Raw genomic sequence first — 12,771 nt, forward strand, 5'->3', positions numbered from 1 at the left:
CTAGGCATCCTTTTTAAATGCATTAAAGATATGGTCACTTTAATTCACAGATATGGTCGCTTTGTTTAATACTGGCTGTGATCAACACATTACTCTTAACGCTTGAAATAGGGCTGTGCATCAAATCTCAATCTGAGTTGCTAATGCACTCACACTCTGTACATTAAAAGGCAAGCTACCATCCAATTTCCGCTGCCTACCGTGGTCCAGGTCACAGGGGCAGCAGTCTAACCAGAGATGCCCAGACCTCCCTCTCTGCAGTTATCTCCACCTCTTCTCGGTTTGCTGTCTGTGATGATACTGCCTGTTGAAACGGTTTAAATGGTCTTATTGAATAATGCACTCAGGATGCACTGTTACTAGGAACAATTTTTGAATAGAAGTTACAAACAGGAAACATTTTTACAGTAGTAGTAGTTTAATTTGGATATTTTTCCAGTGTTCTGCTTTAGGTCTGTGGTAGTTGGTGCATTTGAAGTGAGTACTACTGAGTCTAGAAGCACTATTGAGTTTTTATGGATTTTCTTTCTACCAATCTACACAGTATTATAGTATTGTATTGGTTGTTCTTAGAGCTGCAATAGCTGAGAAGGGAGAGAGGTGGTACAAAAATGACTCAAATGCATGAATTCATTTGATCTGCTTTGGTCAAATTGTAATAAACTTCTGTTTGCTCAGATAAGTTTCATCTTTTGTTTGAACGAGTGTTTTCTGAAGCCTATCGTGGCTAAGAGTGAGTTGAGACTGTCTAAAGTCCAAGTGAAATTAAACATTTGCTATGCTCATTCATCTTTGGAGTAATAATAAAATACCGAATACTGTTTTTGTACAGCCGTGAACTCTTGTATAAACCAGATGCATCAGCATTGTGCCATAGGCAGGAGGTCACGCTGACAAGCAGCCTGTCAGCTGCGGTCAATCAACCACAGACACTGAAAGGAAAAGAAACTGTGCACTAAGCAACAAGAGGATTTGGGCAGAGCAACAAAGAGATGTCGTCTTTGTGTCTCAAGTTTGTCAGAGTCACTGAATCTAATCTGTTTTGGAACATACAGTAGATGCCTTGATAAATAATGTATTCCTACATTCTTAGAAAATAAAGTACATTACGTTACAAATTTAGCCTTTAAAAAAGGTCCAAACTTGAGATCAAGGATTTTATATATTTTTATTACGAGTTATACATACACTTGTAAAATGGACTGGTGTTTCAATAGCACTGCTCTAGTGTTAAAAACGGCTCAAAGCTGTATCTGTTTTTACATCTGAACCTGCAAATGCAGCCAACTTAGGCAGTGCTGATTCCTGCATTACTTATGTGCTTCTCATTTAACCCAAACAAATAAGGAAACGGGAAGGCTTTAAAAACGAATTATCAAATTTTATTTTTTAAATATTTTGTGAAATTTAAATTCTCGCCTCATATTGCATCTTTAAATCTTGAATAAGTTGCGTAAAAATTAGTAGATATATACATCTATCTATCTATAGCCAAAAAAGGTACACTTGGTCATCTTAAGGTGTAATAATTAACTCAAGTGGCACATTTGTGTAGATTGTAGGGACAGAAGCTCTGAATTAAGATGTTGAGTTTATATTTGCGGGTAATGTTACATTTGGAATGCTGTACTTGTAGGTAGTTGTTCAAATTTTATTCTAGATGTAGATGATTTTCATGTATTGGAGTAGAGAGAATTCATATATTGAATAACAAGCTCCCGCTGTTATTTGATGAAGCCTTTTGTTAAAGCTTTCTAGTCAGAAAATGACTGTTAGGCCAAAACAAACATGCTGCCTCAGAGGAAGAACAGCCTGTTGGGCTGCATGATACAACCTTACCCCCTAATTGGATTGCAGTGCAGTTGATCATCCACTTCTTTTCTGTGTAACTTCATCTTCTTTGTTGCTGTCACTTGTGAAACCCCTGCAGCTTCAAGTAGTGTGGCTTAAATAAGGCAAGCCCTAGAAGAAATGACCACATTTTAGCGACTATGTATTTTTAGTCTGGTTGGGTAAGATTTCTACTAATGTTCCACTATTTAATAATGAGGAATTGTACACTTCAACTTGTATTATTTAACAGTTTAGCAGTCAACTCAGATGTTTTCACATGTAATTTATTTGCATCCTTGTTTTTAAATGTGCAGTGTGTAAAATCTCAGATGGTAGAATCCTGAGAAATCTCTGCATACAAATTTAATGTGACGATGGACTGTAAAGGACAGGGAACTGGTCTCACTTCTTCCCCAGTCACTGTAAGTGGTTTAACCCTTTAGTCTTCTAGTCAGGGATCCTTAAGCAACGTGCAGAACTCCAGATTGCCCCGATGCATATGTTGCAGAAAAAGTAAGAGTAATAAGCTGTGAGAATGTTTGCTGAGAAAAAGCTGGAAAAGAGGTATGAAAAATATGTTTCTTTAGCATCCTCTTTGGTATCACCACAAAGTCCAAAATCTAGCTTCTGTGAAGGTCCTGTTGCTGTGAAAAATAGAATATACAGATTTGGGGATAGCTTATCCTGACATCCAGGCAGGGGGAGGCCTTGCTTATATGTGCAAGACACTCAGAAACCACATAGAAGTAATATACTAGCATAGATGCTGCTGGTCTGGTCCCTGAACCCTTCAGGAGCTGAAATTCTTTCCTAAACTGGAAAATTTTGGCTGTTAAAACTACAACTTTTGATCCTCTCAGTTCCCAAACACTTACTGTGTGGATTGTAAAAATAAGAGAGGATGCAACACATGCTGCTTTCTCAGAGAAAGACTTTACGTACAGATAGTTCAGCAAAAAACTTGCACATTTCATTTACTGTACATGTTATCATTGAGTAATTTTAAGAATCCAAAAAAGTGTGCAAACAAGGACGCTCGGGTGACAGACAATGTAGAAGAGAGGGGCAGAGTCCAAATTCTTCTTTTTTTCTGCGATGCAGTGAAGAGATGATGCTTTTTGCAGTGTGTATAACTGACACTGCAGCCTTACCCCATCTTCTTTTATACCAAAATACTGTTTTGTTTTATATATTTTGTTATCTAGGCTTTCAGAAAGCTTCAGCTACAGTTTCTGTAGTTACGCAACAGTTTTCAAAAAAACTTTTGTTTTTCCCCCCATCAGCCGATTAAAACAAATGGGTTTACCCCCAGATTTACAAACCTTAGGCTCTGGAACAGAAAATCTCCTCTGTGATTCCTAAACATGGTCTGGAGACTAAAGCAGGAACAATGGATATCATAATGCAGAGAATGTCTTCAAGAAAGTCAACAAGCGCTCACTTTAAACATAAACTTGTCATAAACAGAAATGACTCTTGAAGCATCAAAACATTTTTTGAGCATCTTTATTTTACCTTGTTCTCTTGGAGTGCCGGGACCCTTTTTGATAACTATTGTAAACAGATCATTACATCATTCTGCTGCTGTCTATGTTAGAGGCGATCACCTTATAAAAAGGGTTTGGGTTCCTTTAAAATGTGCATGTCAGGGTTGGGTAGAGGTGCCTTTCATATCAGATCATAGCAAAACATTTTGATTGTGAGAAAACGTAACTCTAAATAACTGACCACTTTGATAATTGTACCCTCTCCGTGTGTCTGTATAAGGAAAACAGGTGCAGATGGAAATATATGCAAGCAATAAGTGTATAGTTTTATACATGTCTGCAAAACATCATGGTGTCTGTACACCGATCAGGCATAAAACTACGAACACATGCCTAATATTGTGTTGTTCCTGCTTTTGCTCCCAAAACAGGAAAAGTGAGATCAACTTTTTCAGCACTTACAGTAGCTCATCTGTTAGATCGGACCATACAGACCAGCCTTCAATACCCACATGCATCAGTGAGCCTTTGCCACTTACAACTCTGTCACTGGTTCATTACTGGTCCTTTCTTAAAACACCTAGTGACCACAGCAGACCAGGACCACCCTACGAGAGCTGCTGTGACCCAGTCCTCTAGCAACACAACTTGGGCTTTTTCAAACTTGATCAAATCCTTACGCTTCTAACACATTAACTTTGATGATAAAATACACTCGTATAAGGATTGTGATTTACCTCTTATTAGAAAAGAACATCTTTAGTTAGTATGTTGTTCAAATCCATTTGAAAAACAAAACAACCATCAAGTAAGCATCAGTACCGCCAACCGGTGCTGCTAATGATGTTAATGTTAACTGTTTTTTTTTCTTTACATTTGAAACACAGTTTTTGCAGTAATGGGTATAAAACCTCAAAGATGATCAATGATTTACAGCACTCATGTTAAAGCTGTGTGTTAGTTTTAGATGAGTTGAAGCAGACATCTTAAAAAGAATTGGCTGGCAAAAATTTCACAAAACATTCTTCCGCTTGACTTAAAGTTGGTGTAAATTCGGATTGAGCTGGAGTAAAAATGGAGCAATAAAAACCAAAACATGTCGTTTTGGTGGCGGATGGAAGCATTCAATGTGTTTTTTTTCCTGGATTGAACAGACAGCATCATTCATCACAATCATGAAAGTAGGTGCCATGTTTTCACCATCTTTAGCATTCATTTAAGGTTACGTTGTCTCTTAACATAATTTTCTTTGAGCTTTTTCTTCTTCAGCGACTTAACGAGGCCCACCTGGAAGAATTAACGGCACCAGCTGTTCAGCGGAAAATGTGTTGATTTGCATGTTTTCTTTGCTAATTTTTTTTGTGCTACATTTAGATGGAAAACTAATCACTACTTTAACATTGCACACTAAGATTGAGTGAGAATGTGTCAGGTGCACAAATTCTCATTGCATATTTTGTGTCTGGCCTCCTGTGGAGTTGAGTGTCGTCAGGTTTCATGCATTGATAAACTTGTGGTACTTCATATTTTTCTCCCTAGGCGTTGTTCAGTCATACATATACTCAGCATTATGATATCACGCCTGGGCTGCATGTCTGATCCAGTCTGGGGACAGAGGCTGTGGTAGTGTAGCACCATGTGGACAAAACTAGTCTTTCCTGATCATCGTGTTACTTGTTCCCACCTGTGCCTCCTTTGTCATAAACTGGTAGTGGCTTTAGACAGGCCACAGCTGAGAGAGCCTCGCTCTCCATTCTCTCTGGGAGCTGAATGAATAAAAGATGAGCACAGTCACAATAGGAAGACATCTGTGGCAAAACAAACAAAACATTACTCTTTCTGCCGCAGCGCGCACACAGCCATCTTGGAATATGAGACCGCGCCATTTTCCCAGAAATAAATATATATTCATACGACTGTATAGATAACAAAGGTAGCAATTTATTGTATTAGTTTTAAATAAGCATAGACATAAACTGAATCGTTTCTTAATAGCAGAAAATAAACTGGTGTCAGACCTTTCGTTCATCACTGTAACTTCATTGCTGCGCTTTAGATATAAACCTCGCTTCAGTCGTCTTTCAGAAACACTTCTGTACAAATTCATGTCTCACGAGGATGAAATACTTTTGTCTGCACAGCCCGTAACATGAAAGGTAAACGGGATTATTAATGCTCCAGTGACTGTGTTACCATGAGCAGACTGTCGGCTGCCTCTGCGTTTCTTTGTCATTTGACTCCATCAGGATGACTCCCTTCGGAGTACTAGGGGCACCTAACACATGTTCTGGTTTTGATGGGGCCAGTGCAGCTAATCACAGTCACTCAAGACAATGCTTGCAAGAATTATTATTTTTATTATTATTATTCTTTTTAAAACAGAAGCTGCGTCAAACTATACAGAGCATATAAGGAGGACAGGAAACAGCTGTCATTTTCCTACTTTCTGCTGTAGTCACATTAGCAAACACAGTGGTTGGAGACCAGTGCACGAACAAAATGTTTGTGGTGGTCTGTCAATGACTTGCACAATGGTTGCTTTTAAGCCAAGGATCTTTCACATTCAGTTGGTATTTTCAAATAAACATAATAAGATGGAGTTAATCTGCTCTTTGTGGTTGAAGGAGGTCAAGTTAGCAATTTCATGCAAACTGTTTGTGATGATACGGTGATTAACTGTGATGAATTGGAGAAAATCTGTTGCCGTCTACTTACATTCGGTGTCCAGTCAGAACCTCACAGATGTGAAATTCCTCGACTCACTTTCATATTTGAATACGACTAGAATACAGTCAGTTGTCCACTGGTTGAGTTGTAAAGAGACACAGGCTCATCGGAGTAGACTGACTCAGACTGACCGCAATGGGTTGTGTAAATTGGAAAGCAATTACATGACAACAAGAGTTGGGCCGCAATTGTTTGAAGACAGGTTGCCTCCCATCACCTTGTAATCAAAGTTAGTCACTGCAACAACTATAATGTTTAACACTTGTTGCTTTAGCTCTCAAAAATGTACATTTACACAGAGAAGGTTGAACGCAGGTGATCAAATCTGATTAAACAGGACTGCATTTTGTCCCGTGAGGTTATTTAAGTGTATTTGTGATGGTTCATTAAAAAAAGATCTGGTCATCAACAAAGGAGAGCTCCATAGCAGAATCAGCCAGAACAGTGGCTCAGAGAAACGCAGCTCTTGAATCTACAGACAGACTTGATCATGAGAAATGTGTCTGACTACTGATTTTATTAAGCTAGAGATTTGTAATCTTAATTTGAAATGATTGGTTTTTCAGAAGAATTACGCAAATTGAGCATTAGCTTGACGTTTGTTTGAAAATTGAAAATGATATTCATAAATCTCTTTAAAATTCGAATGTAGAGCGCATCTTTAACCCAACACAGCTGAGCAATACAACTTTCACAGTGGTGTTATTGATTACATGGCTTTTAAAATTAGCTCTGCTTTGCACTGGTGGCCTGTACTTTCGCCCTATTGCACCTCAGACAGGCCTCATTTCTGCTGCTATTCTTGTGACTTGTAATCAAAGAGTGTGATGACATCATCCACAATCATAGCTGTTTACCTGTAGAAATGTGAGGCCTGATGTTGCATATTTAAATAAATAGCTTCCCCCTTTCCCCTTTCATTTACTTCATCTCATTGCCTCCCCCCCTCTCCTTTAATTCACTGCAAAAAGCTCTGAGTTTATGAATATTTAAAGGGGAGTGTTATTCACAAAATCTTTATTTAATGCTGCCTCTGTTCACATCCTCTTAGAGGGTTTTTACATGCTTTGCTTATGAATCAAGCAGGGAATTGTAAACCGTTGTTCTTGCAGCGAGCTTGCATATCACTTTATTCTGTGAGTGCGTGTTAAACCCAGCCTGCTTGCTGTTCCTCCAATACCTCAGAGCAGGAGAGGCTCACCTGCACAGACAGAACACATGCTTTTATTCAGGTGATGTATCATTCATTTGGCACTTCTGTCTGAAGTGGATGCAGCTGAGCCATTTTTCGCAGGTAGCAGGGGTTTGTGGCATAAATTAGAGCATCAGGTATAGTGACGGGCACAGAGAGACTGGTGGGTAAAAGATCCATCGGCGGCTTTGTTGCTCTTGAAAGCTTACTGCAGAAGAAATGTGATAGTAACACCTTGTATGGTGCAGCCTGAGGCAGGTAAATCAGATGCCCCTCAGATGCTGTTTCTTTCCATTGTCTTGAACAAAACACACACACACACACACCAACAAGTGCTCTGGTAAGCACACATTTGCGCAAGCTGCATTCAAATGGCTCCATGCGCGTCTCTGTTTACTTTGACCAAATACTTTTGCATCCACGTCTTGCCACCTTGTATCCCAATGGGAAATTCCTTGGCATTTGTTTTCCGATATTTCTTTGTTTCACCGATCCTTTATGTTTGTTTTGTGTGTTTGCAGAAAAAGTGTTTGGGGAATTTCTGAGCTGGGAGTTAGATGAGGCATTGTCTCACCTGCCTCTAAAGCCGGGCCAGTCTGTGACACTGACTGTCAACATCAAAGTCAAGCTCGACTTCTCCGGCCAGGAAAACCTGCTGCAGGACCTCAACGATGGTGAGCCCTCTCACAATTCAGCACTAAAGATGAAAAATGCAGTTGACTGTTTCCTGTTTACTATAAGGTTACAATCTATAGGTGTAAATAATCATCAAGGTTTACAGGTTAGTACTTATTTATCAATATTTAGGTACTACAACATTAGAGATTTTAACATTTCAACCTTTATCGAGATGTATGTTTGTGTGCAAGTGCAACTAGGCATGCCAGACAGGTATGTTTGATGCTCATTAGAAAAAACAAAACTAAATAAAAAGAAGCATAAATAACATCAAAAAAAGGTTCAATCAAGTTTGTCACCTGTCCTGACCAGTCTGTGCTGATATCATCTTAATTCATGATAACCCTCTTAAACAGACTAAGCACTAAATAACACGACATATTTTTAATAAGCTACTGGAACTAAACATTGAAAACTGCTTTAACTATGGCAATTTTAGTCTTATATTTACCACGGGAAATTAAATTTGTACTAAATGGTTCAATAGTTGTATTATCTTATTTTAAAAAATCATTAAACTTTATTTTTGGTCTATGTTGGTGTTACAGGTACCGGGTGGCAGCACCTGTAGACAGCTATATATGTGTCCTGTAAACAGGAAAGAAATGATCAGACAGGGAGACGTGGCTTGCCGTTTCCTGAATACTCCGCCATTATTTATTCAAATTCACAATTATGCACTCCTTTTATTTCTTTTGCAGTATTACAACTGTGTATTTATTATTCTTAACATAGCTCACACATTCTCCATATGTGTTCTGTTACCAACTAGACTAAAGGGAATTAACACATTCTAATGTCATAAACATGACCAATTTTCTTGTAAGACTTGGTTCAAAATGAATTCCAACAAGACAAATCTATAAATCTCAAATAGTTTGAAAGAATGGTGTAATCAGCACCATCTTGACATGTGCACTGAATTCACGGAAACACTTTATGGCAGAAAACAAGATACTAAAACAATACAGAATAACGGTGGAGCCGATCACTAACATCACAGAGCATAGGTGTGTGACCCAAACTAACATGCTAACCATAGCATGCTGCTAAAGCCGTAAACAGATACTTACAAAAGTCTAATTTACTGTACTACACAATGTTGTACGCTTTCACTTTCCAACCGTAATGATTAATCTATGCTATATAATGGATGTGATTGCTATTATATTCTATTTCGGGCACGATGCGAACCTGTAAATAGGAAAGAAATGATCAGACAGGGAGACGTGGTTTGCCGTTTCCTGAATACTCCGCCATTATGAGAAAACAGCGCGGAGCATGCGCTTCAGGGTATGGCGTTATTTTTGTGCCACTATTCTGAGCGCACGTAAAAAAGGTTTGCAGGTGCAAGTGTTGCATTTTGAGGAGAAATTTATTTTGAGCGAAGAAAAGCTGAATTTGAGTGAACAAAATTCATTGGTGCATGCAAAAAATGTATATCCGTGTTTGCTATTATCCATATACACACGCACAATAGCAGCCCCTCTCGCTCAGTTTTTGTATTTGCGCTCGCAATGTGTCGCTCACGCTCTCAACATTTCTGCCCGTGCACGCTCAACTCGTTCTGTACACCGTTATATTTGTGCCACAAAACCAGCCAATCACAGACTTGGATGCAAAAAAATCTGATTGGCTGTTTTTGTCTCCAATCAGCTCGAAAGGACGAAATGCAATATCCCAGAATCCATTTCGTCCAAAGCTCAAACGAGGCAGTGGCGGAGGAACACAGAGTGGCGGAGTTTGAAATATTACTCTTTCTGGGACACAAAATAAACTTTTAAGATATTTTCATGTTAGAATGTAGCTGTGTGAACTTCAAATATCTGCTCGATTTATCAAGACATCACATATTTGCATAAGTGCTCCAACGTTTTCGGAGATGCCTTTCCCAGCTGACCGGGTGGGAACTCGGGTTAAACATAATATATAAGGCTGAACTGACAAAAAAATCACCGACTACACCACCAGGTATTATTGGAAAAACCATAAAGCCTTTGAACGAAAACAAACGCTGTTGTGACAGTGATGTACACTGTTTTGTTGGTATATATGTATGATTTGTATCACCTTCATGTTTCCAGCTTTACAGCTGTGGCTCCAGCAAACATCAGCTGATACTAGAAATTAATTTTAAATAAATTCTAACAACAGCTGATCAATTTTGAACGTGCTGCTGTTGTTGTTTAGCGCAACATCCGCTGGTTTCCTGTTTCTGGCGCAAAGTGGGAGATAAACAAACAAGAGAGACGATCAGCTGATCATTGATCAGTTTCATGATTGAAGTAGCAACAGGAGAGGGAGGGAGAATGAGGAGAGAAGAGGCAGCTAAGACACAGAATAACTCCAGCTTTGTGTCTTTTTTATTCTCGCTGAAGTCTTTTCCCCTCAATACGGATGTATTGTAATTGGTCCAGCCCAGAGTTGATTATTACCAGCTGGCTAATCCACCACCTTTCATTGTTTATACCATTACAAAAACAAACAAACTAACATAAAAATGAAAAATCACCATTGGCCCACCGGGCAAATGCCGGGTAAATGCCCAATGGCCAGTCCAGGTATTCGGTCAGCTGGTGGGTAACAGGCATCTCCAAAAACGTTAGAGCACTTATGCAAATATGTGATGTCTTGATAAATCGAGCAGATATTAGAAGTTTACACAGCACCATTCTCGCATGAAAATATCTTAAAAGTTTATTTTGTGACTCACAAAGAGTAATATTTCAAACTCTGCCACTCTGTGTTCCTCCGCCACTGCCTCGTTTGAGTTTTGGACGAAATGGATTCTGGGATATTGCATTTCGTCATTTCGAGCTGGTTGGAGACGAAAACAGCCAATCAGATTTTTTTTGCATCCAAGTCTGTGATTGGCTGGTTTTGTGGCACAAATATAACGGTTCTTCGCTCAAAATAAATTTCTCCTCAAAATGCAACACTTGCACCTGCAAATTTTTTTTACGTGCGCTCAGAATAGTGGCACAAAAATAACGCCATATTCAGGCTGCTAACAACAGGCCAAACCATGGTCTCACACTCCCACCTACTGGTACAAAAATGGAGCGTCCGCTACAAATATCCCGGGGTAGTTACCAAGTTTCCTGTTAAAATTACTGTAGTTATTTAGGGCATTCCCAAATGGAAATATCACTTACATTGAAAGTAAAATTACTTAAATTAATTCACATAAAAGTGATCACATATTAGTGGGTATCACACACTAGTGTGGCAGCACTAGTGTATCTTTAACTTTATCATTAAAAATGATCCAAAATGCTGCGGAGCTGTTGGGCTATTTAAAAAAACAAAAAACAGAACCCCGGCCCAAAAACTGCACAGTTAGTGGTAATTAGTGGTTCTTATTTTGTGCTTTTCTACCACTCAAAGCACAGCATGCGTCATTCACCCATTCAAGTGCTTCTTTATATGTCCAAGTGCTTTCACATTTGCACTGTGATGAATGCATCAGGAGACACTCTGGGTTCAGCCTCTTGCCAGCGATTGAACTCGCAACCCTCCGATTAGTAGATGACCTGCCCTGCCTTTTGAACCGCAGCCACCTATACAGTGGAGTCCAATAAAAATAAAAGAATCAGATCGTAATTGAGCTTTATAAACCCCAGTCTCAGTCTGGCTAAATTATCAGGTCTGTATATCTCTGCTTGCGTACCGTAACATATTTATAAGCTAACCATGAATATTTTTTAAAAAAAGGCTTCGTTAGTAATAAGACATGGATTAGTGCTCTCGCCTCACAGGAAAAAAGGTTCCTGGCTCGAGCATGCAGGTCAGCTGAGGCCTTTCTGTGTGGGATTGTGTCTTTGTAAGTTTCCTCAGGTGCCCCGCTTTTCTCAGTGCAGAAACATACATATTGGTTCAGCTAATGATTGTAAAATGACTCTGAATTGCTTAATGACAGCTGGGAAAAGCTCTAGCCCCCTGTCACAGTGAGTTGCATAGTCATTTAAGAAAATGGATGGTTTCTGTAATAATGTCAAGTGTCTTGATTGAAACTTCGCTACCGATGGTTACTTTTGCATTTGTCTTTCAGTGGAGTGGTGTTGAAACAATAGACGGAACAGTAGCTGACAGAAATTTTGAATAATTGTTGGTGTTTTAAAAAAAATGATGGCTTTACCTTTTCAAATTCAGGAGCTTTCCTCTTTTCTGTCATTGCACAAGTACATTTAGCCTATTTCCTTCCATTTTTATAGACAAAGCAATCGCTGAACTAAACTGGTGATCAGTAAGATAATCATTTTGAGGGCTAGCCCTGCAATGGAAAATAGTAAAGTCATCTTTGAACTATCCGTCTCAAATTATGTACATATTGATTGCTGATGAGTGTTCATGTGCTGCTGTACAGAGGAGTGTTCTTGTTCCAGGCATTCTGCCTGCCTTATTTAAGATTCTGCAGTAATAGGATCGAGGTCTCAAGGTCTCCACACCTCCATTTCCCTCCTAGCTTTTAGTTTCCTCGCTTGGATTTCCTCTCTTCTAATTCTTATTTCTGCTTAAAAAAATAGTCCGACCTTCTCCCCTACCTCGAAGCTCATTCATTGTGTTCCTCCTCGTAGCCTCTCATAGTTCATGCCCAGCCTTCTTTCTTTCCTGTCTCATTCCCAAGCTCTCTTCACACTGTTGAACCTCTTTACTACAGCCTCTATGGGCTGATGAATATTAATGAGCGATCAATACGGACCTGCTCGTGCAGCACAGAGTATTTTTCTCAGTGTGTTTGCGTGTACTTGCACGTGAATTCAAATGACAGGGAAAGTAAACGCATACAATGCTGCATGTTTATCTCAGCTCCAGTGCCAACTCGCCTCATGAGGTCATTTAAGCGACACTGCT

At 39.2% G+C, this 12,771-nt stretch overlaps 1 protein-coding gene across 3 annotated transcripts in view; it reads left to right on the forward strand.

Moving 5' to 3' along the window:
• The window catches only part of trappc9 (trafficking protein particle complex subunit 9), a 233,699-nt gene that overhangs the window by 70,019 nt on the left and 150,909 nt on the right, over positions 1 to 12,771 (forward strand). For all 3 annotated transcript variants that reach the window (XM_026155948.1, XM_026155951.1, XM_026155950.1), the window contains one exon: positions 7,761 to 7,913. In XM_026155948.1, the coding sequence (XP_026011733.1) occupies positions 7,761 to 7,913 (153 nt within the window). The remainder of the gene's footprint in view (positions 1 to 7,760; positions 7,914 to 12,771) is intronic.

Source organism: Astatotilapia calliptera, chromosome 22 (assembly GCF_900246225.1).
Source record: "Astatotilapia calliptera chromosome 22, fAstCal1.2, whole genome shotgun sequence".
NCBI classification, from domain to species: Eukaryota; Metazoa; Chordata; class Actinopteri; order Cichliformes; family Cichlidae; genus Astatotilapia; species Astatotilapia calliptera.